This window comes from Phacochoerus africanus, chromosome 13 (genome assembly GCF_016906955.1).
Source record: "Phacochoerus africanus isolate WHEZ1 chromosome 13, ROS_Pafr_v1, whole genome shotgun sequence".
Taxonomy (NCBI): domain Eukaryota; kingdom Metazoa; phylum Chordata; class Mammalia; order Artiodactyla; family Suidae; genus Phacochoerus; species Phacochoerus africanus.
Window position 1 is genome coordinate 61,305,783 of NC_062556.1, and position 27,389 is coordinate 61,333,171.

At 36.2% G+C, this 27,389-nt stretch overlaps 1 protein-coding gene across 1 annotated transcript in view; it reads left to right on the top strand.

Moving 5' to 3' along the window:
* GPC5 (glypican 5) overlaps positions 1 to 27,389 on the top strand; it is a 1,373,090-nt gene that overhangs the window by 660,527 nt on the left and 685,174 nt on the right. Inside the window, exon 7 of the mRNA XM_047756327.1 lies at positions 12,392 to 12,548. Within this exon, the coding sequence (XP_047612283.1) occupies positions 12,392 to 12,548 (157 nt within the window). The remainder of the gene's footprint in view (positions 1 to 12,391; positions 12,549 to 27,389) is intronic.

The following is a 27,389-nucleotide window of genomic DNA, read 5'->3' on the forward strand; positions in this document are numbered from 1 at the left end:
TTGTCCTCTCACATTTTCTCACCATCATCCATTCTTCATCAAACTTAGAATAAAAATGCTTCAGATTTACTGTTTCTTGCTAATGAAGACTCCCGGGTCAAGTAAAACTTATGTTAGAAAATTTTGTATGTTTTTCTGTTGTTAATCTGTCTTTTGTTACTGGGGCTCCAGCTGAGAACTTAGAAGGAAATGATATTTTCCTCCCCTACACAATAATAAGGAATGAACTCTTGGTACACCCAAGAATATAATGAATGTTTAAAATATAATATTGAATAAAAGCAGCCATACGCAAGAGATTACGTACTGCATGGTACTATTTCTGTGAGGTTAATGAACAGGCAAAATGAATCTAGATGAATAGGAGTTATCTTTGATTACAGTTGTTGACTGTGTGACTAGATTTCTAGGAGATGTATGATATACTTTTAATCTGAGTTGTATTTTTGTGTGTGGACCTCTGGGAAAACTCATTTTGAGCTGTATGTTTAAGATCTATACACTTTATTATGAGTAAATAATACATTAATATCAAGACAGAGGAAAATAAAAAGTAAGTAAAAGTAAATAAAAGTATTTAACAGATACTTACCTCTATGGCCTAATGATTCCCCATTTAAACCAACAGAAATGACAAAGCTTTTTATGCCAAAAGACATTTAAAAGACTTTCATAGCAACATTTTTTTGATGTCCAGGCAAGAACTATACAGGATTGCCCAACAACAGAAACATGAAAAGTTACAGTTCACTGATACAATAGAATAAAATGTAGTAATTAAATGAATGATCTGCTGCTTCATCTATAATGTCAGAGACATTCTTATATAAAGTTCTTCAGAAAAAAAGTGAAACTATAGTGGAAGACCTCAAATTTATGTTACCTTTAGGAGAAGAAAATGAGCATAAAAGAGGTTGCTGGGATGCTCATAGTATTGTGTGTTGTGATTAGGTGGTCACATGGCTGAGCTCATGTTGAAACGTTCTTGGAGTTATACATTTATGATGTAAGCTCTTTTCAGTACATAATTTTATTTTAGTTTGTTAGGGCTACTGTAGCAAGGTACCACAAAATGAGTAGCTTGAAAAAGTTAATGTCTCTGTTCTAGAGGGGAGGAGTCTTAAATCCACATGTCAGCAAGGTTGATTTCTTCAGAGACCTGTGAGTTTGATTACATGCCTCTCTCCTAGCTTATGGTAGTTTATTGGCAATCATTGGCATGCCTTGACTTGTAGTTTAAAAAGTTTGAACCTCGGACTTCATATGGAATTCTCCTTCTCTCTTCCTATAGCCTTCCCTTTGTACACATCTGTCTTGTGTTCAAATTCCTGCTTTTTATCAGGACACTAATCATATTGGGTTAGGTCTCACCCACATAACTTCATTTTACCTTGGTTATTTCTGTGAAGAGCCTGTTTACAAATATGGTCACATTCTGAGGTATTAGGGGCTTGGTGCTTCAACATATATTTTTCTAGAGACAAAATTTAAATTAAATGTATAATGTGATTTAAAAAAATCAAAAACTTAAATCTAGCAGAAAAAAGAAGGCAAGAATAGAATTGAAATTAATATCAAGAAGGGCTGCAATAAACCTTGATGATATAATACCCATTTCTCACCCAAATGTTAGAATGTCTAGAAACACATTAGAATTGAACATTTGGGAGCTATAAAACACAGTCAGGAATTTTCACTCTTCTCTCTCTCTTTTTTTTTTTTTTAGCTGAAATAGGATCAGCAAGATTAAATTATTTAAGGTCACACACGTAAATATTAATGGAATTTGGCCTAGAATCTCAGCCAAACACCCAACTACCCCTTCCTCAAGACAACCACAGCCTTACGTTTTTACCCATTTTTCTCAAATTATTTCTAGAATATTTAGTAAAATCACATACCCTTAATCCACTTTTGGCATACCTCTGTCCATATTTTTATAGTTTATGTAAAGAAATCTAGATTAGGGGAATTTCATTGCAAAGGTGAAAACCGGAATGACAGTTGTGAAGATGTAACTCTCATTACCATCTGGCATACACAGGGTATCATACTAAATGGGATCATAAGCAACTGCTTTTGGAAGCAAACCTTTAATAGTCTAGGCAACCTTGGGGGAATCGTCCCTAGAATGTTTTAATAGAGCATTTGAGAGTGAATTTTGCACAGCTGGACAATGAAGGAAATCTAGATTGGATTGGTTACCAAAACCAAGTTGTAAATGGATTTGAAACCCTGCACAGTTCTTTGAAAAAGGCCGTGGACATTGTGATGCATTAACAAATAAAAATCTTATCTAGTCAGAGAGTCCTTACATTGGCAATGCATTGTGATGGACATTGACTTCCCTTCTTTTTTTTCCTTCTTTCCTTCCTACTTTCCTCCTTCTCTTTCTTTTTCTATTCTTTCTATGACATCAGTCTCTTGCAAATAAATGATTAAACGACAATGGTTACAATACATAGTGGTTAAATGACATAAATCTTGGAGTTCTTTTAGAAATACATTGAGATAATAAACAAGAAATGGTGAGTCCCCATTGTGGCCCAGCAGTTTAGGAACCTGATATAGTGTCCATGAGGATATGGGTTCAATCCCTGGCCTTGCTCAGTGGGTTAAGGATCCAATGTTGCCACATCCAATTCAACTCCTAGCCTGGGAACTTCCACATGTCACAGGTGTGGCTATAAAAAGAAATGGTAAAGAAAAACCTAGGTTAATGATGGAAGGTGCTAATTTTGTATACCTTGTAAAAAAATGACATGGTTTTCCTATCAGAACAGGTAACTGCTGCTACTGACAGTTCTGTTCTTTGTGGCTGAACCAGGTTAGGAAGTATTTTGCAGGTGGATTGAGGGAAGAAAACCACTCACTTGTTAACACATGTAAAAATTCATACTATCCATATGATTAATTAGGACATGCATATAAAACTACCCTTAGGGTATGGGTCCTCCTTCACTTTTGTACAGTATGGCAAATAGAAGTCTGATTCACCAGATGATACTGAATTGTCTCAAATTCATCTTCCATAAGTCCATCTATGTTTTGGGATACTTTCACTTATTTTCTTCAGGAGCAGTAGATGTTTGGTTTTGTTCTATCCTTGACTTTGGAAATTTAGTTGTTGGGCTCTGTAATGTCAGGAAGATGATATGGGTTAACCAGGCAAATAGTTAAGCATGTTCTCAACAATAGGTTACTTTCACCTTTAACTGGTAGAACACCCATACCAGGCAGAGACAGTTTCCTGAAGAAATTCAGTGCACAAGTCACCATACATTTGGGGCAAAATTACATGTGAGTCTCTACTGCTTTGGTCAATGTTTAAATATACCCCAATGCATATGAAGATCTAGTTAAAGAGACAGAGCTTTTGAGATGTTAAAAAACATGACTTCACAATCATAAATCACATCATAAACAATATAAATTTATTCCATACCACAGAAATGTAAAATAATAGAATTATTTAATACCTGAACATTCTTTCCTCTTTTTTTTTTTTTGTCTTTTTGCCATTTTATTGGGCCACTCCTGTGGCATATGGAGGTTCTCAGGCTTGGGGTCTAATTGGAGCTGCAGCCGCCAGCCTACACCAGAGCCACAGCAATGCGGGATCCGAGCCGCATCTGAGACCTACACCACAGCTCAAAGCAACGCTGGATCTCTAACCCACTGAGCAAGGTCAGCGATCGAACCCGCAACCTCATGGTTCCTAGTCAGATTCGTTAACCACTGAGCCACGATGGGAACTCCTGAACATTCTTCTTTAGAATGCCTTTTAATTTCAATCATAGATGAACCTGGGTCAGCTAGAATCCTGGATTATGGTTTCTGTCTGTAATATTGGTGGGTGGCTATATATATATATATATATATATATATATAGTCTTGTGAGGGTGTATGTTGGTGAACATGAAACAATGGTTTAGAAAATAAATTGCTTTGAAGTAAGATGTGGTATCAAGAAAATGATTTTAATTTAAAAAAATTTTTCAAAAGTATAATTGTCATAAATAAAATGAGAATTTTTCATTATACATCTGATTATTCCATAAAACATGAAACATTTTTTAGATTTACTTGTAATTTCCACCTTTCTTCTCCTCTCCTCCTGCCTCAGGGTCATTATATGTTGCTTACTCCCCAAATGTCCTTGTTTCTTCCTCTACTCCTGTTAGGGCTCCTCTGTTCCCATCCAGATGACTTAGCATGGATGTTTTGACCAAAGTTTCCAACAGTAACTCTGAGGTTGTCTTGAAAGAAAGGTCATTTTGCTTCTCACCAATTCTTTTCCGGTCCTTGGTATGCTTTCACATAGACATTTCGCAGGAGCCATTTGATCACTGATAATGTTTGGCATGCACACTTCCTCACTGGGGTCAACAAGTTTCCCAAGTCCTACTTGAGGTTATGTCCCTGTTTCCCTTTTATGCCTACTCTTAGCTCACCAGCCTCTAGTTTTCATTCACCTGTGAGATCTAGTTTAGGGTTTGGACTGGGACACTCATTAATTATAAACTTACCTTGTCACTTTTGTTGTGGTACCTCAGAGAATGGGAACTGGCCACATTTGGAGCCAGAGGTGAGGATCAGGGGGAAAGGGAACAAATGAGTTCCTTGCAGTTTAAGAGCGTGAATGGAGTAGGTCTTTTCTAAGTTCAGTATTCTATTTACAAAATCACAAGACTTTTATAAATTGCAAGACTGCATTGCATAAACCAAATGTCACAGAACAGTGACCTTTCAAATTACCAGTGCCACAGAAACTGAGATCAGAAAGCGCAAACTTAAAGCAAACACTGACAAGAAATCCTACAGAAATGACTTCTGGGTCTGGTCAACTTAACGTAACATGACATATTGTAAAATGTACTTGGCTCTTTAGGCAGAATAGTCCATAAAGGTTTAACTGTTTTTGAAAATATAATCCTTAATATAATCTGGAGATTTGTGGTATTTAGGTTATGTGGATAAAATATTTTCTGAGTTTGAAACAGAGTGGGAAAGTTTGCTATAAGAAAAACAAGTAACAGATGAAAAACGATGAGTGAAGAAGGTGAAAATTAGGTGGTGTGGGTTGGAGTATAGATGAGAGTAGTACTAGACTTTTGAGAAAAGGGAAGTTAAACTGCAAAAAACAATATAATGAGGGTATGCTATATAAAGAGGTTGTTTTAAAAAAGTCTCATCTGAAATATGTTACAGAGATGCGTTTAAAAAATGCATCATAAAGAATTTTGAATCAGAGTTCCTATTTTAAACTGTTATAAGCTTCTCTTGTTTTCCTATTTTCCATACAGTTCTTCATAGGTTCTTACTTAAACTGTATGAAAGTACAGATACCAATTGCTTTATAACAAAATTAAATTCATACACTTGTATATATTTGCCTGTATTTATACATAGAGAATCTTTTGTCTGTACTTGAAATGTATTCCTTAGAGACATTTTATTAATGATGACTTGAAAGTACAAGTTTTTCTACCCTTCAGATTTCCAGTTCGAAATTTTTCTATCAACATTTAAATTTTTAGCAACGTATATACCCGTCAATAATACAAAATTGTGAAACAGCATATTTCATCATGTCCATATTTGAAAAGATGACAAGACTTACATATGTGATAACTAGTGTGTTCTAAACACGTTTACTTGTATGTCTGTGTAAATGATTGTAAAAGAATGGAAGGAATATTTTAGAGATATGTTGTTACATATTGGATTTTGAAGCACGTTCTGTTGCTCTCACGTTTGGAAGTTGTTGAATGTGATGAATATATTTCTCTTTCACAGCAAACATGTGTATATGAGCCATCTATAGCCAGATTTTATTGTAAGCGTCTGAAAGGCTATTGCAACTATGGGATATTGCCAGACAGTTAGTAAAAAGCAAATTGAGTCTATTGAGAGATTAATTCACCAGCTGAAAGAAATACATTTGCCTCAGAGTCATCAGATATTCTACTGACCAAATTCATCCTCCAAGATAGCATCCCTGATGAGCTTCCTAAACCAATTAAACATAAGCAGGAAGCATCAGTCATCAAAACTGACTATTTTCAGCTGATCAGCTGACTGCACAAATTGAATGGCATTGAGGAAAAAAAAGAGCACCCTCGAAGTTGTTGAATTTTTTTTTCTCACTTTGCCCTTACTTCATAGGCATCTCAGTTGTATGGATGCAGTGTCTTACACAGAACACTGTGAATGAGTATAGTGCTTTATAGCATATAAAGTTCTTTCCCTTGCTTTAGTATGCAATAGAATAAAATGAGTTTGAATGGGCTTAAGTGATTTCCTTAAAGGCACACAATTAATGTGTGGCTGAAGCTCCAAGTCATGCCCTTTTCTCTGTTCCATAAATATGTATGTATTGATCGACTTTCTACCCTCCATGACAGGGGAGTCGGTTCAAGTGTGCAAAATGCCATCGTCTTTACATTTGGTCAAACTCAAAGCCAAGGCAGTGTGAGGATGAAGGGCAGACATTTTTGCTCCTATATGAGTTCCCTGCTTCAAAGACATAATTAGGTTAGTGATATCAGGCCCTGCTGTTTATGACAATAATAATGATAAAGAGGAGAGTATGAAACAGCATGAACAAAATTATAGACATATAAATTCATGTAATTTCTGTGAGAAAAACAAACTACAGCAGAATTTGGGTGCTGGTGGGGACCTGTTTTAGATATAATTTTTTTAAAACTGTCTATTTTGTGGAACCTTGACTGGAGGATAAATTAGAACTTTTTCTTTCCTAGGCTCATTTCCAAAACTATGTCAATGGCTGTTGAGTGAGGGGAGGGGCTAATTTGCTTATGTTACTTTGGAAAGTAAAAGGTGAATGTCAACTGAACCAGGGTGATTAACCGTAAGATTCCCCAGGAGCCTTTAGCGCATAGATCTCAAGAAGGGGCCATAGTATGAATTTCCCAAACCTTTTACCCCAGCATGTTTTTCTATGGCTCATCCGTCTAGATTGAATTTCTCTGCTGGAACCATGTTGGAAACCAGGAAGTTTTGACACTAAAAACTGACAAAAAAAAACAACAACAAACAAACACTAAGGCAGAGAACCGACGTTATGAAAGTATTGATTTGAGGAAACTAATATGGTGGTAGTGGGCAGAAGAGACCAATGTCCCTTATGAGGAGGGAGTTGGGGAGATAAATTGTAATGATACATGAATAGTGTAGATGAACAATTCTATTGTAAGACACCAAGTCGTAGAGCACATTGTATATCCATCTGCTGCTTAGTGGTGAACTAAAGAGTAGCAAAGGCTGCAGATAAAGACTTGCCTATAAGGAGTTCCCGTCGTGGTGCAGTGGTTAACGAATCCGACTAGGAACCCTGAGGTTGCGGGTTCGGTCCCTGCCCTTGCTCAGTGGGTTAACGATCCGGCGTTGCCGTGAGCTGTGGTGTAGGTTGCAGACGCGGCTCGGATCCCGTGTTGCTGTGGCTCTGGCGTAGGCCGGTGGCTACAGCTCCGATTCAACCCCTCGCCTGGGAACCTCCATATGCCACAGAAGCGGCCCAAAGAAATAGCAAAAAGACCAAAAAAAAAAAAAAAAGACTTGTCTGTAATTTGGATATAGGTGAGAACACAATCTGTTAGGATGGGTTCCCAGAAAGAGACCGAAAAAGAAGGAACAGAGGATTTCTGTTATTCACTGAAACATTTATTTTCCTTGTTTTGGAAGTGTGAGGAGAACGAAGATCAAACAAGGAAGAATAGTTGAGTCCAAAAGAAGTGGAATTTTACATAAAGAACTGTTAAAAGCTCATTGTTTTTGTTTAATCATTTATGGGGAATTTTCACAAATTAAGTATTATTATATTTGTGAGAATGAAAATAAATTTTGTGGATGTGTGATGATTGAGCAGTAAGAAAATGAACATATATAAAGTGGACTCTTCTTGCAGAGGAGAAGGAGATGTTGACTCTACCAGAGAAAGCTGGGTTTATGGGCACATGGATGCATGGATCAAATGGAATCATGTATATATTTGGGAAAGAGTGATTAGGTCTCTTGTCCAGACTCTTGGAAAACAGTGAGAAGGATTGTGAAGAGGCAGAGAAACTGCAAAATAGAAAAAGGTGAAATCTGAGATCTTGTTTCCAAGTGTTCTATCTTCTCGGTATGGTGGTAAATTATGGAAATGTTGACCCCTTTTTTCTGAGGAATATGTGAGGATGAGTTCCCAGAAATCAAAAGAGACCAAACAAAAAGATCACCAAGAAATAAATGTGCCACATTTAGGAGTTAGGGAGTATATTTTTTTTTCTCTTGCTATATATAAACAATAACTACTGAATTAGCAGTTTAAAATTATATCTATTTATGACCTCGAAGTTTCAAAGTTCAGAAGTCCAAGTGGACTCACTGCTTGGCTTTCTTGGTTCAGAGTCTTACAAAACTGAAGTCAATTTGTCAGCCAAGCTTGACTCAGTTTGGAGGCCCTAAAATAGAATTCTCTTCCAGGATCATCCAGATTACTTGTAGAATTCAGTTGTAGGATTGAGAGCCCAATTCCAATTTATCTGATATCTAATGCATTTAATCACTTTTAACCGGAACCAGTTACTTAAAACAGAAAATGTTTTATATGTGCTATCTTTCTGTTGGCATTTTTGAGTTCAAATTTATTGGATAGGATCTTCGTGACTTAAATATTGTTGGTACTATTCATGAAATTCCCTCTTGTTCTGACCAAGGTCTCAATAAAATAGTGGAAGAACGTATTGGGAAAGTTAGTTGGGAAAGTAAGTCAAAATGGGAAAATGTTGGGCAAAAGTGCCAGAGGCAAACGGAAAAACACATCATCAGCAATTTTGGCTTTCATTGTACTTGTCAGATAATACTCTGAAAATTTTTAGTCTAAGTCATGTAATTGAATTCTTTATCAACTAAATTTTCAGTTAACAGGTCCTGAGTGTTTAACCAATATTGCAATAGAATAAATAATAACAAAGATAATTTTCAAAATATGTTAATTTTTTTGTTTTTTTTTTAGGGCCTCACCTGCGGCATATGGAGGTTCCCAGGCTAGGGACTGAATCTGAGCTGTAGTCGCTGGCCTACGCCACAGCCATAGCAACACAGGACCTGAGCTATGTCTATGACCTATAGCATAGCTCATGGGAACACCAGATCCTGACCCACTGAGTGAGGCCAAAGATGGAACATGCATCCTCATGGATACTAGTCACATTTTTTCCACTGAGTCATGATGGGAACTCCCAAAATATATTAAGCTTACTATGCCAATATAATGCAGTATACTTGATATATTTTTTCTCATAATAAGAATGACTCAGGTATATTATTATCCTGATTTTAGGTATGGAAGAGCTGAGTTATTCAGAAATTTGCCCACTGTCCCATGCTTAATATATGATACAGGTCAGAACCTGAGTCTCTTGGGCCTCTGAGTCCTATATTTAATTTTTTTGGCTGCAACTGTGGCATATGGAAGTTCCTGGGGCAGGGATTGAATCTGAGCCTCAGCTGTGAACTTTACACAGAGCCCTTAACTCAATGCGCCTGGCCAGGAATCAAACCAATGTCTCAGCAGTGACCAGAGCCACTGCAGTCAGATTCTCTCTTTTTTTTTTTTAAGGGCCCCACCTGTGGCATATGGAAGTTCCTAGGCTAGGGGTCAAATCAGTGCTACAGCTGCTGGCCTACGCCATAGCCACAGCCATAGCCACATGGGAATCCGAGCTGCATCTGCAACCTATACCAACTCACAGCAATGCCGGATCTTTAACCCACTGAGCAAGGCCAGGGATTGAACCTGCATCCTCATGGATCCTAGTCAGTTTCATTAACCCCTGAGCCATGAAAGGAACTCCTGCCATCGGATTCTTAACCTGCAGTGCAACAGTGGGAATCCTAATATTTTTTGTATAAAATACGCAATTTATTTTACCCTTCATTTTTCAGATTTTTGAATTTTTGTATGCTTTGTTACATGTTTGTATTTCCCCACTGCCATACCTCCTACAGGAAGTAGCATACATATCTGTGCATTAAAGACAATAAGAAGCTTTGTTAAACATAATCCAAAATTCATATGGCTGTGAAAGAAGCCTTTCAAAAGTTAACCTCTATTAACACTTGGGCAATGCTGGGTAATAGAAATAAATTCTGATCAGAATTTTAAATTATTGTCAAATTATTTTAACATTTCATTCTGATTAGGGAAAATAAATTTAAGGAAATGGAACACTTCAGAATTTGCAACGTAATTTCAATTTTGAAAGTTTACCAGTTCTCCGTGTTCAGTTGCTTACTATTAGTGTTCTTAAATGCTAAATATCTCTTACATGTACTGAGTTTATTTTGCTCTATCATTTTCAATATAAAATGCTATTCTTGAGTCATGTGTTTGTTTATCATGTGTTTGCTAATCAATAGACATGACAACCCTAGTACTTCTATAAAGTACTGAAAATTTGCATGCGCATTAACTGTTCAGCCGCGATATACTTCATTCATAATACGGCAGTACCCGCTTGTGTTCCTGCTGGGTCATGTGTCCTCTGAAACTGCCTTAGAGAAGCCAATGTCACATATTGGATCATTTTACTCAGTTTTAGCTTTAAGTGAAATTTTCTGTTATTCATAACATCACCTTTTTGAAAATGAACTCGGATATTTCCAATATTATTCAGGAATATTACCAGCACTCCCGTGCTGTAGGCGAAAATGACTATTTCACCGCTTTTGCTCATAAAAGTAAATGAAATAGTTGAGAACCAAGGTCAAGAAGTTGGTTAAATTTCATAAGTGACCCAAGTCTTTTGTTCCAAGGTTCAGTTCTGTGCCATGTGCATTGGACTTTGTATTTGATACAAGAAAGTTTGAACAAAATTATACATGTATATGTCTGAATTTCTACATTCTTTTGACTGAATCTTTTCTGGAATAATAGTGCTTTTCTTTTGGAGAAATGTTGGACCATTGGTTTGCAAAACAGTACGGTATTATCAGCCATTATACTAATACTATGTTGTATTTGGAGTTTGATTTACCCTGCTTAAACACCGTGTATTCTGAAGCAGAGGATTCCCTCTCTCTTTTTAAATTTTATTGGAGTATAGTTGACTGACGAATGTTGTGTTAGTTTCAGGTGTACAGCAAAGTGAAACAGTTATATGTATACATATACCGATTCTTTTTCAGATTCTTTTCCCGTATAAGTTATTGCATGGTATTGAGTAGATTTTTCAGTGCTATACAGTAGGTTCTTGCTACTTTTTGTTTTATATGTAGTAGCATGTATACATATACTGATTCTTTTTCAGATTCTTTTCCCGTATAAGTTATTGCATGGTATCGAGTAGATTTTCCTGTGCTATACAGTAGGTTCTTGCTACTTTTTGTTTTATATGTAGTAGTGTGTATATGTTAATACCAACCTCCTAACTTATCCCTCCCTCTCTTCTTGATAACCATGAGTTTGGTTTTATTTATTTATTTATTTATTTATTTATTTATTTATTTATTCTTGTCTTTTTGCCATTTCTTGAGCCGCTCCCGAGGCATATGGAGGTTCCCAGGCTAGGGGTCCAATCGGAGCTGTAGCCACCAGCCTACACCAGAGCCACAGCAATGCGGGATCCGAGCCGCGTCTGCATCCTGCACCACAGCTCATGGCAAGCTGGATCCTTAACCCACTGAGCAAGGCCAGGGATCGAACCTGCAATCTCAGGTTCCTAGTCGGATTCGTTAACCACTGAGCCATGACGGGAACTCCCCATAAGTTTGATTTTAAAATCTTTGAGTCAGAAACAGAATTTTCTCTAGCCAGAATATCCAGGAGTAAGAAAACCTGGCATCATTCACTTTCCAAAGGCTTATCCAAAGCTGTATCACATAGCTAATATGCAGACTGTAACTCTTTATACCTGAAAGGCCTTGGCCATTATTATTGTTATTATTATTGCCTTTTGTCTTTTTAGGGGCTGCACCCAGGGCATATGGAGATTTCCACGTTAGGGGTTGCATCGGAGCTACAGCTGCCGGCCTACAACACAACCACAGCAATGTGGGATCCTAGCCGTGTCTGTGACCCACACCACAGCTCATGGCAACGTCAGATCCTCAATGCACTGAGCAAGGCTAAGGATCGAACCCACAACCTCATGGTTCCTAGTTGGATTGTTTCTGCTGTGCCATGACGGAACTCCCTTGTCCATTATTTATTATTATTTCAGCAGTTTTTATCTTTCTTGCACACTTGCTTTGGTAAGGTGTCTGCATGGAAACAGAGGATACATTTAAGGACATAATTCTATTATCTATATGTTTTTGGATAGCTTCCTTGGATGATTTGAATTCGCTATTAATTAAGGTTTTCGGTATCCATATTTAGTTGTTACAGGGGAGGTCACCCAAACCCAGTAAGTGGGAACGTCACACGGGCAGTGGTGGTGGCGCGGCTGAGCAGGTCAGCGGGGACTGTGACGACGAAGATGGTTGTGGGGGATCCGGAAGCGGAGAAGTCAAGAGGACACTAAAAATCACAGACTGTAAGTGTATGACTCTAACACCACCTCTAACAGATTGACTTTGAAATACAATTAAGGAAATTATTATTATGAATATAAAGAGATAATGACAGTGAATTCAGAAACAGACAGGAGGAATTGGAAATGAAAATAAGCCTATTTTTAGTTACTCAGGACCTGCATTCTTTTTTTTTTAACTAATGGCTCTTTTTCCTTTTTAACTAATGACTTTAAATGAAAATGACATTTCTCTATGAACTGGTGAATGGTCATCAGTTCTGAGATTTAATAGTCTTAAAGGGAGATAATCTTTGGGGTATGAAATAACTAGTATATTAGTATATGAAATAACTAGTATATAGTATATATTAAACGCATATCAGTAACACCTGTGAGACAAGGATGGGTGAGCCCTACTAATTGTTAAAGTTCTGCAATTTTATTATCATGCTATTAGATACAAGGTAATAGATTTTATTTGATTTTCATCATAGTCAAATGGCAAAGAAATTGTTCAAATAGATGGTTAGTTATGAGAAACTCCTTGGATTTCACTCTTATGAATTGAATCTTTTGAAAACAAAAACAAAAAACCCTTACCAATCATTCACATTGTTTTGATTGCATGAGTTTGAAAACTTTCCAGTATTTTGCTGGATTGGTCACTATCACAGACGATAGAACTGCCAAATAACAACCCCAAAAATTGCAAAATGAATTCCCTTTCCTTGACTACACATACAAAATGATGACTATGAGCCCTTCAGTGTTATGTACATGTATCCCGTCACATGGGCAAGACAACCAAATTTATCAGCTGAGAAAGAAATGTGAAGGGCAGCTTTCAACTATACATTTAACTCAAGTCATAGCAAAAGGAAGCAATCTGGACCTACACAGCCCTACATGAAGGGTGACCTGACAGTCTCCCTCTAAATCACCAAGGGCTGCTTCCGGCCATTAGAAATGTCCTTGCGTGACTTTGGTGGGAGAAGAATTCATTTACTTTTCAGTCCTCTCATAGTAAATTTAGAACACTACAAGTGCTTCAAGCATCAATGCCCCCTTGCTTCTAGGCTCTTATTTTGTAAGGCAAATATATTGGCCAAAGAATCAAAGCCAAAAGAAGTACAAAGTCAAGACAATTAATATAAAGACATGGTTTTTTTTTTGTCTTTTGTCTTTTTTGTTGTTGTTGTTGTTGTTGCTATTTCTTGGGCCGCTCCCGCGGCATATGGAGGTTCCCAGGCTAGGGGTCCAATTGGAGCTGTAGCCACCGGCCTACGCCAGAGCTACAGCAACGCGGGATCCGAGCCGCGTCTGCAACCTACACCATAGCTCACGGCAACGCCGAATCATTAACCCACTGAGCAAGGGCAGGGACCGAACCCGCAACCTCATGGTTCCTAGTCGGATTCGTTAACCACTGCGCCACGACGGGAACTCCAAGGCATGTTTTCTTGTTAGGGACAGTAATAACGTCAACATAGAAAGTAAATAGATGGGATTTAGTACACTGGAGTAGCAACTGAACAAAGGACCACCAAATTCCTTGATGCATTAACACAATTTCTTAGTGAAAATTAAATACCTTCTACTCATGTAGGAGCAATAAGGATATTTGTTCTTGTTATTGGTGTTAATATCATTTACCAGTTTGATTTCTTCTATCTTTTTATCTTTTGTTGTTTAGGCCAAAAAAAAAAAATGAGGAAGAAAAGGTTTTCATTAGAAAAAAATATTTCTGCTAAGAGTTAAAATGCCTTCCACTGTGTTTTAGAATTATACTACTTATTTATTAGGACAATATTAAATAATCTTTCATTTTCTTTTGATCTTGAATATTTATATACACCATGATTTCCTTGCCATTTGAATATTAGCAAGGTTTTAAGGCATAAAAATTATTATAAAAATAGTTTAGGTTAAAAATTTATCTGTAAATTGTGTATGTGTAGAATTAGCATTTTTACAGGGATTTTTCACTCCCGAAGTTGTTTGTAAGCTCGACAACTTACTGTGTGTTAATAGATTACTCTTTTTGTCTTATTTCACAAGAGAAGTAGAGGCCATGGAGGATATTCAACTTCTAATAGTCTTCTCACAAAACCATACTTGTCAGAATGGCAAGAATGAATTTTTTACTTTAAAATGCTGTTTTCAATTACTACTGAAATGGACAGGTATGGTACAGGCAACTATCCATCAGATTTGGGGAGATTTAAGGTATAGATGTTTTTCAGCAACTCCAGGCAAACATTAAAAAACTCCAAAACCTGCTGTAAATGGTTGCCTATCATGTTTCTAAGAGTTTATAGCTGTGGCCTTTCAATTTTTAATAAGTGGTAGGAACCCCTGTTGATGGCATGCTGAAATAAAGAGGAACAAGGAAAGTAGCAAAGTATAGGTCACATTTCTATTTTTATAAAATGCTACAATAGTTTACCTGTGTTTGACTGGTTTGATAATATCACTAAAGCATGTTAACACATAGTTTTAGATGGTCTTAAGGACTTAAAAAATATTGTAGTCTAGCAAGTTTACCGGGGGTCATTCTTGTTAGGAATTTGAAACTCACGATTGTTTCTTCCTTACGCTGATGCTTATCCGTTATAAAATACAAGTAGAACATGGTTCACTCATCTCTTCAAAAATGTCTGATTAAAAATAGTTATATATGCATGTATTTATAGCTATGTATAATTACAAGGAACAGTACTGATACTGTGTCTTGTAAATTTAATGATTTTGCTCCATTTATGCAAATGCTCAAAGTTGATAAATATCTTACTATCATCGCTTGAACTGATTTTCTGTTCTGTTTTGGGTAATGTTTATTTCAGGCAAGAGGGGGTCTATATGTTTTAACGTATAGAGTTTTACCGCCAAAATATTTATATTCCTTTTGAGTATCATTTTGTTTTTGTCATTGGTGGTATCACATGATTTACAAATATTTAGCTTTTAAAACTCTCTCTTTATAGCATATCTGCTGTTAAATGTTAACTGATATCATTCTAATAAAAACATCCATGTATATTCTATATAGTGTTCACTCCTAGGACACTGAAAATGCATTCTTCTTTTAGTAGACTGGTTAAAAAAATCCTAATTGATAGAAACATTTTTCTATGCTTTTATTTGATTGAATTTGGCTCATATACGTAGGCGTGGATATTTCATTGATGACACAATAGCAGGATTGGAATGGCTTTGAACTTTTAATTTCCCCTCATCCCTGACACTTGCCATCTTTTCAAACTATCTAAGTGAGGGGAGGTTTTAAACAATAGTGAAAAAGACTAAGTTCTGTTCTTGCAGCCATGCATGGAAAAACTGTTCTCGCTACCATCAATACTTTTTTCAACTATTTGACTATTCGAATATCCCCAAGTTCTAGTAGTTTCAATTGGTTAAAAAAAAAAAAAAAGAAAGAAAGAAAAAAAGATGCCACTAAAAACAGAGTGGAGCAAAACTATTCCATGTGTAGTTTGAAAATCTGCAGTAGCATGGCTTGCAATTCTTCTGTGATGTTGACGTTGCAATAACTGCATAATAACTGAAGCAATAACTGAATTAATAAGTGAATAATTGAAGTTACAATAACTTTGCTTTCAACAAAAACAAAGAGTATATAACCCATGATCAAATTCACAGTGATAATCTAGGACAAAATTAATTTGCTCTCAAATTGATTCAGATACCACATGTTCAGTGTAGGGTGATTTTAAGTCTTCAGACTGTCTGAGATAATTCATCTCTGTCTGTTGTCATATCCATCATTACTCATACAATGTAATGTAGCATCTTTAGCTGTTTTAAAAATAGCTTAACTGAAAACCTGTACATGACAACAGGGATTGTTCAGTACGTGTTCAGATGACTTTTTCCTTGGTTGTGCTGTCAACATGCTTTGGTGGAACAGTCATGATGGGGTCCCAGTGCGGCATTCTGTACCCCAGGCTCTCCCAAATCACTTTTCATTCAGCCATTTAAAGTCTTTCCTGAGAAGTGTCTCTTACCATTAGATTCCTCTCATCATCCTCTTCTCTTTGACACGTTCTGCTCATCATTGCAAATTCTAAATGTTTAAGGAAGGCAGAACTCAAAACTTTTATAGCTATATTCTCAACTATTTTCTGTTCCATAGACTGCTTACTGCATTATAATAACAACAATAATATGTTGCCCTGCCATTGATAGCCCCGTCCAGCTATAAAGCTTTCTCCTATGAGTTATATCAAGAGGTAAACTTAAGAGAACAGAAAGTATTCAACTTAAATGAGATTTATCTGGTAATAAAACGATAATATATTGGAGTTTTAAGTGACTAGATCTAGAAAGAATTTTGGGTTGATCTTCCATAGCCTAAAATAAGTGGGATTATTGTTTATATTGTGCTCTAGATTTGTCACTTAGTAACTAACAAATGCATCTACAGCACGGTGCCAACAGTGACCTTGGAAGAGAGTCATGTATTCCATATGCTGGTGAAGTGAAAATATTTTGTTAGCTACTGAAGAATAAAGGGTGCTGATTTATTTAGTAATGCAGGATTGCAAAGTGAGTGAAAATTCTTGGCTTCCTCAAACTTATTTTTACCATGAATCACCTTTATTTCAAAATCTCAACTAGAAATGGAGGTTAAGGGAAACCTCAAAAAAAATATTACAAGCGGCATTTTCTTTAGGTAATACAATCTTTATTTTTTCCCAGAACTCCTGAAACTATGTAGTTATTCACTTTGTACAAATCATTTAGTAATATTGCATATGATTGCGTTGATTCTTTCTTTCCGATATAAATTATATAAAACAGATATTGTAAGCATGTTAGATTTGTTTACATTAACAGTTCCAAATATGTATATTAAAAGTATGTGTATTATTTCTAAAATTTGTTTCATTCAATTCTGTTACAATAAAATGTATTCAGTTTACTCTGCAAAAGGTTGATAAATAGCCCCTTAATTAATTATCCCAAATATAAGGAACTGTATTGAACATAACTAAATAGCTATCATTTGTTTATTTGGTTAAGCTAAAAAAAATCGTCTTTATCAGGGGACTTAGACTCAAACCTTTGCGACACAGTGAAAGTAATCTTGAGTAATGACTGCACTCTTTGATGTACATTTTACAAGTGTCTCTTACTGAAGAGTACTGATAAAACCATAGAGAAATTCACAATCCTGTTCAATGTTCAGAGTTGTCAACACTTAGATTATTTATTTTTTATTTATTTATTTATTTATTTATTTTTTGGTCTTTTTAGGGCCGCATGTGTGGCACATGGAGGTTCCCAGGCTAGGGGTCAAATCAAAGCTGCAGCTGCCAGCCTTCACCACAGCCACAGCAACGCCAGATCTGAGCCTTATCTGTGACTCACACCACAGCTTGGGCAATGCCAGATCCCTTAACCTACTGAGCGAGGTCAGGGATTGAACCCACATCGTCATGGATACTGGTCAGGTTCTTGATCCTCTGAGCCACAATGGGAACTCCACTGCAAACACTTTGAAATTACCATCTACCACAGTTTTTAACACTCCTGATGAAAATTATACTAAAGAGAGATGAAATCTATATCTAAGATGAATATAGTTTAATATGTGACCATTATGAATATTTTTCTGATTATACATTTCCATTTTCATTTCTAAATAATTGAGACTAATCCTGACTGCTTGGTATTTTGTTAACAAGACTGTGTAATGGAATCTGGGTACCTCATGAATCATCCAAAGTCATCTCTCATTCTCTTGAAAAGCTATATATATCACAGTTATGGATTTAAATAATAGAATTGAAATAAAAGGGTTTGTCCTTGAATGCCTAAGGAATGATTTTCATTGTTTTGGCTGAGACACTGAATTGATGTTAAATCACTGAGGTGAGGAGGGGAGACCTATTAATTAAAGCCTAGGGAACTGCCTAGCATGCATTCCAGATAAACCAGCTAGTCTGCAAATCTCACAACTAAATCTATACCACACCAGGGAACATAAATATATATGGTCTCCATTGACTAGCACAATGCTCAGTATGACTTGTGATCAATAGGGAAACATAAAAAATTAAAATTTAAGACAATATCCTCAGATAAATTTGATCATGACCCAAAGTCATATGGCTGTCAATATAGCTGGAAACCATATTCCTATATAACCATATCCAGGTCTATTTTTATACCATTCTGTTACAAATAAACAGAATGATTATTGAAATTGCTATATTCCCCTTTAGTCAGTGTTAATTGATAAAATGCATCATGTAGAAACAAGTTAGGTATATTTTTATCTCTTTAATGACTTTCATACTTCTAACTATGCAGAAAGAGTATTTTCATATAGCTGTGTGACCAGTGAAGTGCTCATCTCACTACGTAATTAACTGATAGAGCATGTGATCTGAGCTCAGAAGTTCTCGCACTCTGTTGTTATACAAACTGTGTGGGGCTCTTGTTAAGAATACAAATATGATATAGAAGTTCTTGCATGGAGCATTCCTCACATGTTCCCAGCTAAGGATGTTGCTGCTGGTCTAAGGACCAAAATAGGAGAAACAGAAATGTATGCACTTGCTTATATACCCTTTATTTATTAGTATCTCTAAAATTAATCTCTATTAAAGCACCCTGAACTCTTATAAAACACTATCTACATTTATAAATTAGCATTATGAGGAAGGATCATAGGAATGGACCATTAGGGAGTACAACAATAAGGCTGGCAATGGTGGCTTATCCTGTATGACTTTTGGTATCAGTCTCAGTTTGACTGTTTTTATTTTTTTTCTCCTTTTATTATTTTTTAATTTATTTTATTTTTTTGTCTTTTTGCCTTTTCTAGGGCTGCTCCTGTGGCATATGGAGGTTCCCAGGCAAGGGATCTAATCAGAGCTGTAGCCACTGGCCTACACCACAGCCACAGCAACGAGGGATCCCAGCCACGTCTGAAACCTACACCACAGCTCACGGCAACACTGGATCCTTAACCCACTGAGCCAGGCCAGGGATCGAACCTGCAACTTCATGGTTCCTAGTCGGAGTCATTAACCACTGAGCCACCACGGGAACTCCTCATTTTGACTGTTTTTAGCCTTGAGTTTTCTTTCCCACACCAAAGAGAAAGAACTTCCATCTTTTCTCAGGGTCTGAGAGCTTCAAGTTACACATGCTTCAAGAAGACTTCATTCTGACACAGTGCTTCTGGTATCACAGAAAAAATATTTCACCCTTGTCAGCTCCTCCAGATTGTGATGAACACTAAAGAAATATTTTGCAAATTCCCCTGAGATAAATCAAAATTTTATGTAAACAGAGAGAGTATCCAAATGAGGCAATCAGAAAATGCTTTTTGGAAGAAAGAGGGGAAGAACAACCTGGGAAAAGTAACATTCCACTGCAATGTTTATGAGAAAGTGGCATTTGACAGAATAGACACATTATTTGGCTTTAGCAATTGACTCCAGGGAAGGGACTCTGTGAAGTGCAAATTCCATGAATGATGACAGAATGGATGGGGAGAGGCAATAAGGAGCATGCTTATAGAGGAACAAATTTATTCAAATTTCTTGAAAAATATTGGAAGTCTAAAATGGATTAAAAATGTTACAGTGATTTAGGGTTCAAGAGTGAGGAGTTTGTACTTAATTTGGCAGGTAAAAAGAAACTAAAGTATTTCTGGGTGGTCATTTTATTTGAGTATGCAGTTACTTTTACTATTAGTACAGTGAACTAGTTAAGAGAAGAAACTTACAAACACATACTTTGCATAAGTAACTTGTCACTTACCTTGCACAAGTGTTTCCTTAGGATGGGTGTAATAACAATACTTATTCTCTAAGAAGCATCCTTGTGAGGATTAAACAACTTCAACTATAGATAGCATCACAAAAGTGCCCACCCCATGTCCACCCACTGAATCAAAATGCAGTTCAATGAAATATGTAAAAAGGTTTTCTTAAATACTTACATGAACTAGCAAGAAAGAGAGGATTCTTCCATAAACTCGGTGAAATCATAACAATAATGTAGAGATAAAGATGAATGTGTAGAGATGGAAATAGAGATACGAATATAGCTACACACATATATAAAAACACAGTTTAAGGAAAATAATAAAATAAATTTATATCTACCCATCTTCCCAATCCAAGAATAGAATCTTTCCATGCCTCTCTGAATACAGCCCACTCTGAGGGTTTCTAATAATCATAAATTATGTAAAAATCATTTCCCTTTTTCTTCCTTTAGAATTTTAACCACAAATCTGTGTATTTATAAACAATATCTTGCTGGGTTTTGCTAGGGTTTGCATTTTATTATAAATGGAATCACATAGTCTTTGTTGTTACATGGTGTCCATCTTTTGGTTAAATGTTACATTGTTGAGGTATAGACCTAATCATCCATTTTTACCAAAATATAATATTCCAGGTATGAATGAATATACATAGCTACTTCTTTATTTTATTGTTAATGGATATTGAAGTTGATTTCAGTTTTTGAATATTGTGAATATAACCATGTCTCCTGATGCACAGGCATAAGAGCCTCTGCAGTATATACCTAAGTGTAGCATGACCATGTCACAAGGCAGAGCATGCAGGTATTAAGCTTTAACAGGAAATGCAAAGCTGGTTGGCAAAGTGATTGGGTTGATTTACATTCTCACCAGCAACAACTAAGAGTTTATATTGTTCCTCAATTTGAAAAAACTTTCTTTTCCATTCCCACTACTTTCGTATATCTGTCCAAAGGATAAAAGTGGAACATATTTTATTCTATTTAATTCCTATTACTAATGCATTTAATTGTACTTTTTTGCCATATGTATATGAAATTCCTCATATACTTCCTCATCTGAAATTTCTTTCATATTCATAGTCTTTTTTCTCTCCTACATAAATATTTTTCTTCTTTGAGATGCTCTCTGGACAGAGGTCAGCTTCACTGGTCCACTTGCCTATTCTGGTTATAAACTTCAAGGAAGGCAAAACAGGTTCTTGAGTTTTTGTTTAACCAGTTTCAAGAAATGAATTAGTGCTCTCCTTGTCTTTCTTAGAAGGTGAACAATCCCTTTAATATTTTGAAACATCATTATAAACTCAGTTTCAAAAACATTTGTAATTCTTATAGATGTCCAGATTGTCCCACATTTTGCCAGTTGGCACTTCTTCAATTTGGTTCTGGAGTCTTTTTGACATGATTCTTGAAGTCTTTGCTAGTTTTGTTGCTATATAGGATAACAAGGTATCCCAGTCTCAGTCTATGGAATTAGTCATTTTTACATGACTCTTGATTTGTTTCATTAAGAGCTGGCTTTCACAATCACTGTCTGGGAACAAGCCGCAATCCTCAAAGACACAGGTCATTGTAGAAATAAACATCTCATAATTACTCATTTACTTTATTTCACTTTAGGTGTACCACATTATCATAATAATACTTAAACTATGCTTACCAATTATGATTACTGAAATCAGTTACATTTTTTGCACATTTTATTAATGATGTTAATGTATATCAAACAGCCCTATGGATATATATTTTTTCCTTGGCAAGAAACTATATCAATATTATATAGATGTATAGAGATATATTTAGGTCACCTACTATATCTGCCACTTAATTCTCATTTATTCTTCCACTCACTGTATATTTATTGCTCACTGCTAGTTTTTATGTCAAGGTTTCCCTAGTACGTTTCTATAATATTTCATAAGGTTTTACTTGCTGATAAGAGTCTGTGCCCCCTTTACATGAAAGTTGGTTTTGTGGAATAAAAGAATGTTGGCTCACGGTTTCTTTCCTTGTATTTCTTCAATATACCCTGATTTCTATTCTGGCAGAAAGCACTGCTGGCAAAAGCTATATTCTATTTTATTCCCTTTACAAGTTGCATATTCTTTTTTCTTTTAAACCCTCTCAGTGCCCAGTGATTTGTTTTCCTTTCTTTAAGTACAGTCATTTTACTAGAATATAGCTTTCTGGGTAATTCTGAATTGATACTCTCAGTAATATGGTATCCTTTGAAAATAAGGAACCAAATATTTTTAGCAGACTTTTGCTAAATTACAGTTTAACTAATTGTTCTCTTCCCTTGTTCTGATTTTCTTCTTCAGAGACACCTATTATCTATTTGCTGAATTGAATTTGTTTATTTTCAGTATATTCTCCAATACCTTTTTTCTGTTTTTATTTTTGTGTTTTAAAACCCACTTTCTTTTCATTTTCTGTTTCTCTTAGAGTATTACTAGTGATGTTTCTTTGCTGTTACACTGCTTCTAGATTTTGTTTCTTTTAAAATAATTTTTTTTTTCCTTTTCTTCTTTTTTGGAAACCTCTAACTTTATTTCTCACTCTAACTTATTATTTGGTGACTTGTGTCCTTTTCTTGCTATCTTTTAGCTCCTTTTGAAGTTGTGTGTTTGGTCTGATTTTCCAGGGTGCGTTCCCTGTAGAGATAATAGAATAGGTAACTTTGTATAGGATTTGATGTCAGTCCTTTCCTGTTGCTTATTTTTATGTAAATTTAAATTTCCTAAAATTTTAGGAGGAGGCTTGGTTCAGATAGATTTTCTAAATTTACTGAGTTGCTAGTCCTGTTGTTTTCATGTAGTATTGGAAAAACTACATCGTGGCTTGTTTTGTGAGATATTCTGGTTCTGTTCCTCCCCTACATTTATCCATTTCTTCTCCTTCCTAAGGCTCCATTGTCCATATCCCATTAATTCTTAATTCCTCCTCTAGCAATTTTTCTACTGTGTAAGGAAGTAGAATGGTAAGTCAGGGTCTTATACTCTCCCACTATTATAAGTGAGAGAAACGTCTCCCAAGTCTCTGCTGTTTTCAGATTCATTTCCAGTGAACACTTGTCAGCTATTTTGCATTCTTTGGTTTCCAAATCTGTAACTTGCCGGTTTTGCCTCTGCTGCTTTCTCCTGCACACACGATGCTAGCATGTAGGCTTTGTGGCTGTTAGTAGTTTGTCCTTACTCATTTGTATATTGAGGCTCATGAGGATAGCTCATGAGTTGGGTTGTAAGTGGCATTTATATGATTTTGATTTTACTGTTTGATTCTTCAATGTAAACATTTGGGAGTTTCCGAGTTATGCCACTATACCACTACTTTTCCAAAATCTTTAAATCATTTAAGAATTTAAAACAATTTAAGATGATCTCAGAGCACAGTGATGCTGTTTTTTTCTTTGTGGTCCGGTTCTTTGACACATGCACACCTCACACACGTATAGGTTTTTCAAATTTATGTCACCAGTAGTTTTTCTGCTGGTGAAATATATTTTATTCATTTTAATTGAGGTATGAATATGCCGTAATGTATTGTCTAGTATTTCCAAATTTGATGATTATAAACAATGCTACAAGCAACCATCTTTACACATTTAAGTTGCATCTGGTAGTACAATGGATCTTCAAAATTATTGTATCGATTTATAGTTACACAAAAACTTAAGGTAAACTGTTTTGTTTTTTTTTTTTTTACTTTTTGCCAAAATCACATATTCAGACTTTTTAATTTTGCCAACTTTTATGTATTTTTAAAAAATTTGTATTAAGGTATAATTGATTTACAATGTTCTTGTCCATTTCTGCTGTGCAGCGGAGACCCAGTCATACATATATATACATTGTTTTTTTCATACTGTCTTACTTCATGTTCTAACCCAAGAGATTGGACATAGTTCCCTGTGCTGTACAGTAGGACCCAATTGCTTATCCATTCTAAATGCAATACTTTGCATGTTCCAACCCCAAACTCCCCATCCATCCCACTCCCTCCCCAACTCCCCTGACAACTGAGAATCTGTTCTCTATGTCTGCGGCTCTGTTTCTGTTTTGTAGATAAGGATTGTTCATGCCATATTTTAGATTCCACATATAAGTGATATCATATGGTGTTTGTCTTTCTCTTTCTAACTTACTTCACTTAGAATGAGAATCTCCAGTTGCATCCATGTTGCTGCAAATGGCATTATTTTGTTCTGTTTTATGGCTGAGTAGTAGTACATTGTGTATATGTACCATGTCTTCTTAATCCATTCATCTGCCGATGGACATTTCCATGTCTTGGCTATTGTGAAGAGTGCTGTGATGAACATAAGGGTGCATTATCTTTTCGAATGAGTGTTTTGTCTGGATATAGGCCCAGGAGTGGGATTGCTGGATTATATGGTAGCTCTATACTTAGTTTACTGAGGAACCTACATACTGTTTCCCATGGAGGTTATATCAATTTACATTCCCACCAAGAGTGAAGGAGGGTTCCCTTTTCTCCACACCCTTTCCAGCATTTGTTACTTGCTGTCTTGTTAATGACAGCCATCCTGACTAGTGTGAGGTGGTGCCTAAATGTAGTTTTGATATGCATTTCTCTAATATCAGTGATATTGAGTTTTTTTTTTTTTTTTTTTTTTTTTTTTAGTATGCCTACTGGCTAACTATATGTCTTCTTTGGAGAAATATTTACTTAAGTCTGCTGACCATTTTTCAATTGAGTTGTTTGTTTTTTTGTTGTTGTTGAGTTGTATGAACTATTTGTCTATTTTGGAGATAAGGCCCTTGTCTGTTGCATCATTTGCAAAGATTTTCTCCCATTCTGTGGGCTGTCTTTTCCAACTTTTAGATGCAATTGGTAAAAAGTATATTTGTGTGTGTTAAAGAAAAATTGCACCAAACAGAATTAAACAGATAAGGAGGTCTTTATTCCAGACTCTTGTAACGGAAGTCAAGACTGTTGCAACATGGGAAACAAACTGAACTCAACTCTGCTGAAACAGAAGGTGAGACAGATTAGGGTGATGGTGGGTTAGTGCGCTTAGGTCTTCTTATCAAAGTTAGGCTCCTACCCCCTCACAGAGACTGAGAGATTGAGGTCCTGTCATTCCTGAAAATTATATTTGAAAGAGATATCTCCCTCTCCTTGAGAAAGACAGTCCTGGGTTGTAAAACTGGCAAGAGGAGAGGATATTTACATCTCAAAGGGGCTGAGAAAGAATTTACAGGAGCAAATTTTCTAAAATATATTCTTTAAGAAAAGGGAGGTCAAGGACTTATAGTCACCAAGAAAACTGTTTAAAGTTTAGTCAAGCTGAGGGCATCCTTTTTGGTCATGTTTTCACTGATTACTGGTAAAAATCATTACTTTTTGTTTATTGGTCATTTTATGTTTCCTCTTTTGTGAATTGCCTTTCCTCCCCTTTTCCTATTTTATTACTAGGCTGATTTTAAGTATCACATTATATATCTAATTAATAATATTTTGTTAAGGCGTTCCCATTGTAGCTCAGTGGGGTGAGGGCCTGACATTGTCTCTGTGAGGATGCAAGTTCAATCTCTGGCCTGGCTTGGTGGGTTAAGGATCAGGTGTTGTGGCAAGCTGCATCACGCGTCATGGATGCAGCTTGAATCTGGTGTTGCTGTGGCTGTGGCATAGGCTGCAGCTGCAGCTCTGATTTGACCTCTAGCCCAGGAGGTGGGCTAGAGGTGCACCATAGGCTTGAGGTGCAACCATAAAACAGAAGTATCAGTATATATGACAAATAATATTTTGTTAGTAGGAAAAAACCTTACCATTTCTAGTGGTTATGTCCTTAAATACCTGTATGTTACCTTCATACACTGAATGTACTAAGTCTAGAAGAAGAGATAGTTATATAAACAAATATATTAAAATAAATGTCTAAAATTTAAAAATGGATTAATATGAAGTGCAGAGGGAGCATAAAGGGAGAATGATAAATTCTGTGGATTTTAGCCAAGGATACCATCCTGAAAGTTATATCTAACCTGAGTTTCCACAGAGATCAAAGATAGTCAGATGGGTAGCAGGATAAAATTCATTTCAGATACAATATTTACAAAAGCAAAAACTTTTCAAATATTATAATGTGTTTGAGCTTCCTGAAACACCTCTTTTTTTGAAGAAGGAAGGAGGAAAGAAATTAGCATGGCAATGGGGAAATACATACATGTAACTAAACATATAAAAATTCATTATAACATGGAAGCCCACATAGTTACCCTCATTAGTAGTTTGGACACTGTTGTATAGGAAATACTAATTTACTCAGCTGCAGAAGACTCTAAAGGCAAATACATAGATTCAAGGCCCAACGCACAAGTCATCTAACAAGCTCCAGTGATGTTCAGGCAACAGTTAGATTTATAGTGTGCAATCAACAAGCCCAAAAGAAAATGTGTCATATTGTCTCCGCAAGCTGCATTTTAGTTTTTCCGTTTTTGGTTGATACACAACAATTTATTATCCTCCGAAGCCAGAAACCATGGAGTTACCCTGGGACCCTTACTTCCTCTACTCCTCACTTTTAGCAAGGTCCATTTTCTTTACCTGCTAACCTTCTCTGAAATACATTCTCTCTTTCCCATTCCCATTGCTCCTTTTTTTTTTTTTTTCTTCTTAAGGCTGCAGCTAGGGCAAATGAAGTTCTCCGGCTAGGGGTCGAATCAGAGCTGTAGCTGCTGACCTACACCACAGCCACAGAACACCAGATCCGAGCTGCATCTACAATCTGCACCACAGCTCGTGGCAATGCTGGATCCTTAACCCACTGAGCGAGGCCAGGGATTGAACCGGTGTTCTCATGGAGACTGCATAGGGTCTTAACCCACTGAGCCACAGTGGGAACTCCCCCATTGCTACTTTCTTAACTCAGATCCTTAGCATCTCACCTGAACTGTTTCTATAATGTCACACTGGTCTCTTTGCCTCTATTTTTTTCCCATCTCTGTCCTGCTGTTGAAGTAATATTTTTAAACTGACAGTCTGGTTCTTTGCTGAGATACGGTACCTCAAGCCACCATGCAGTCCCACTAG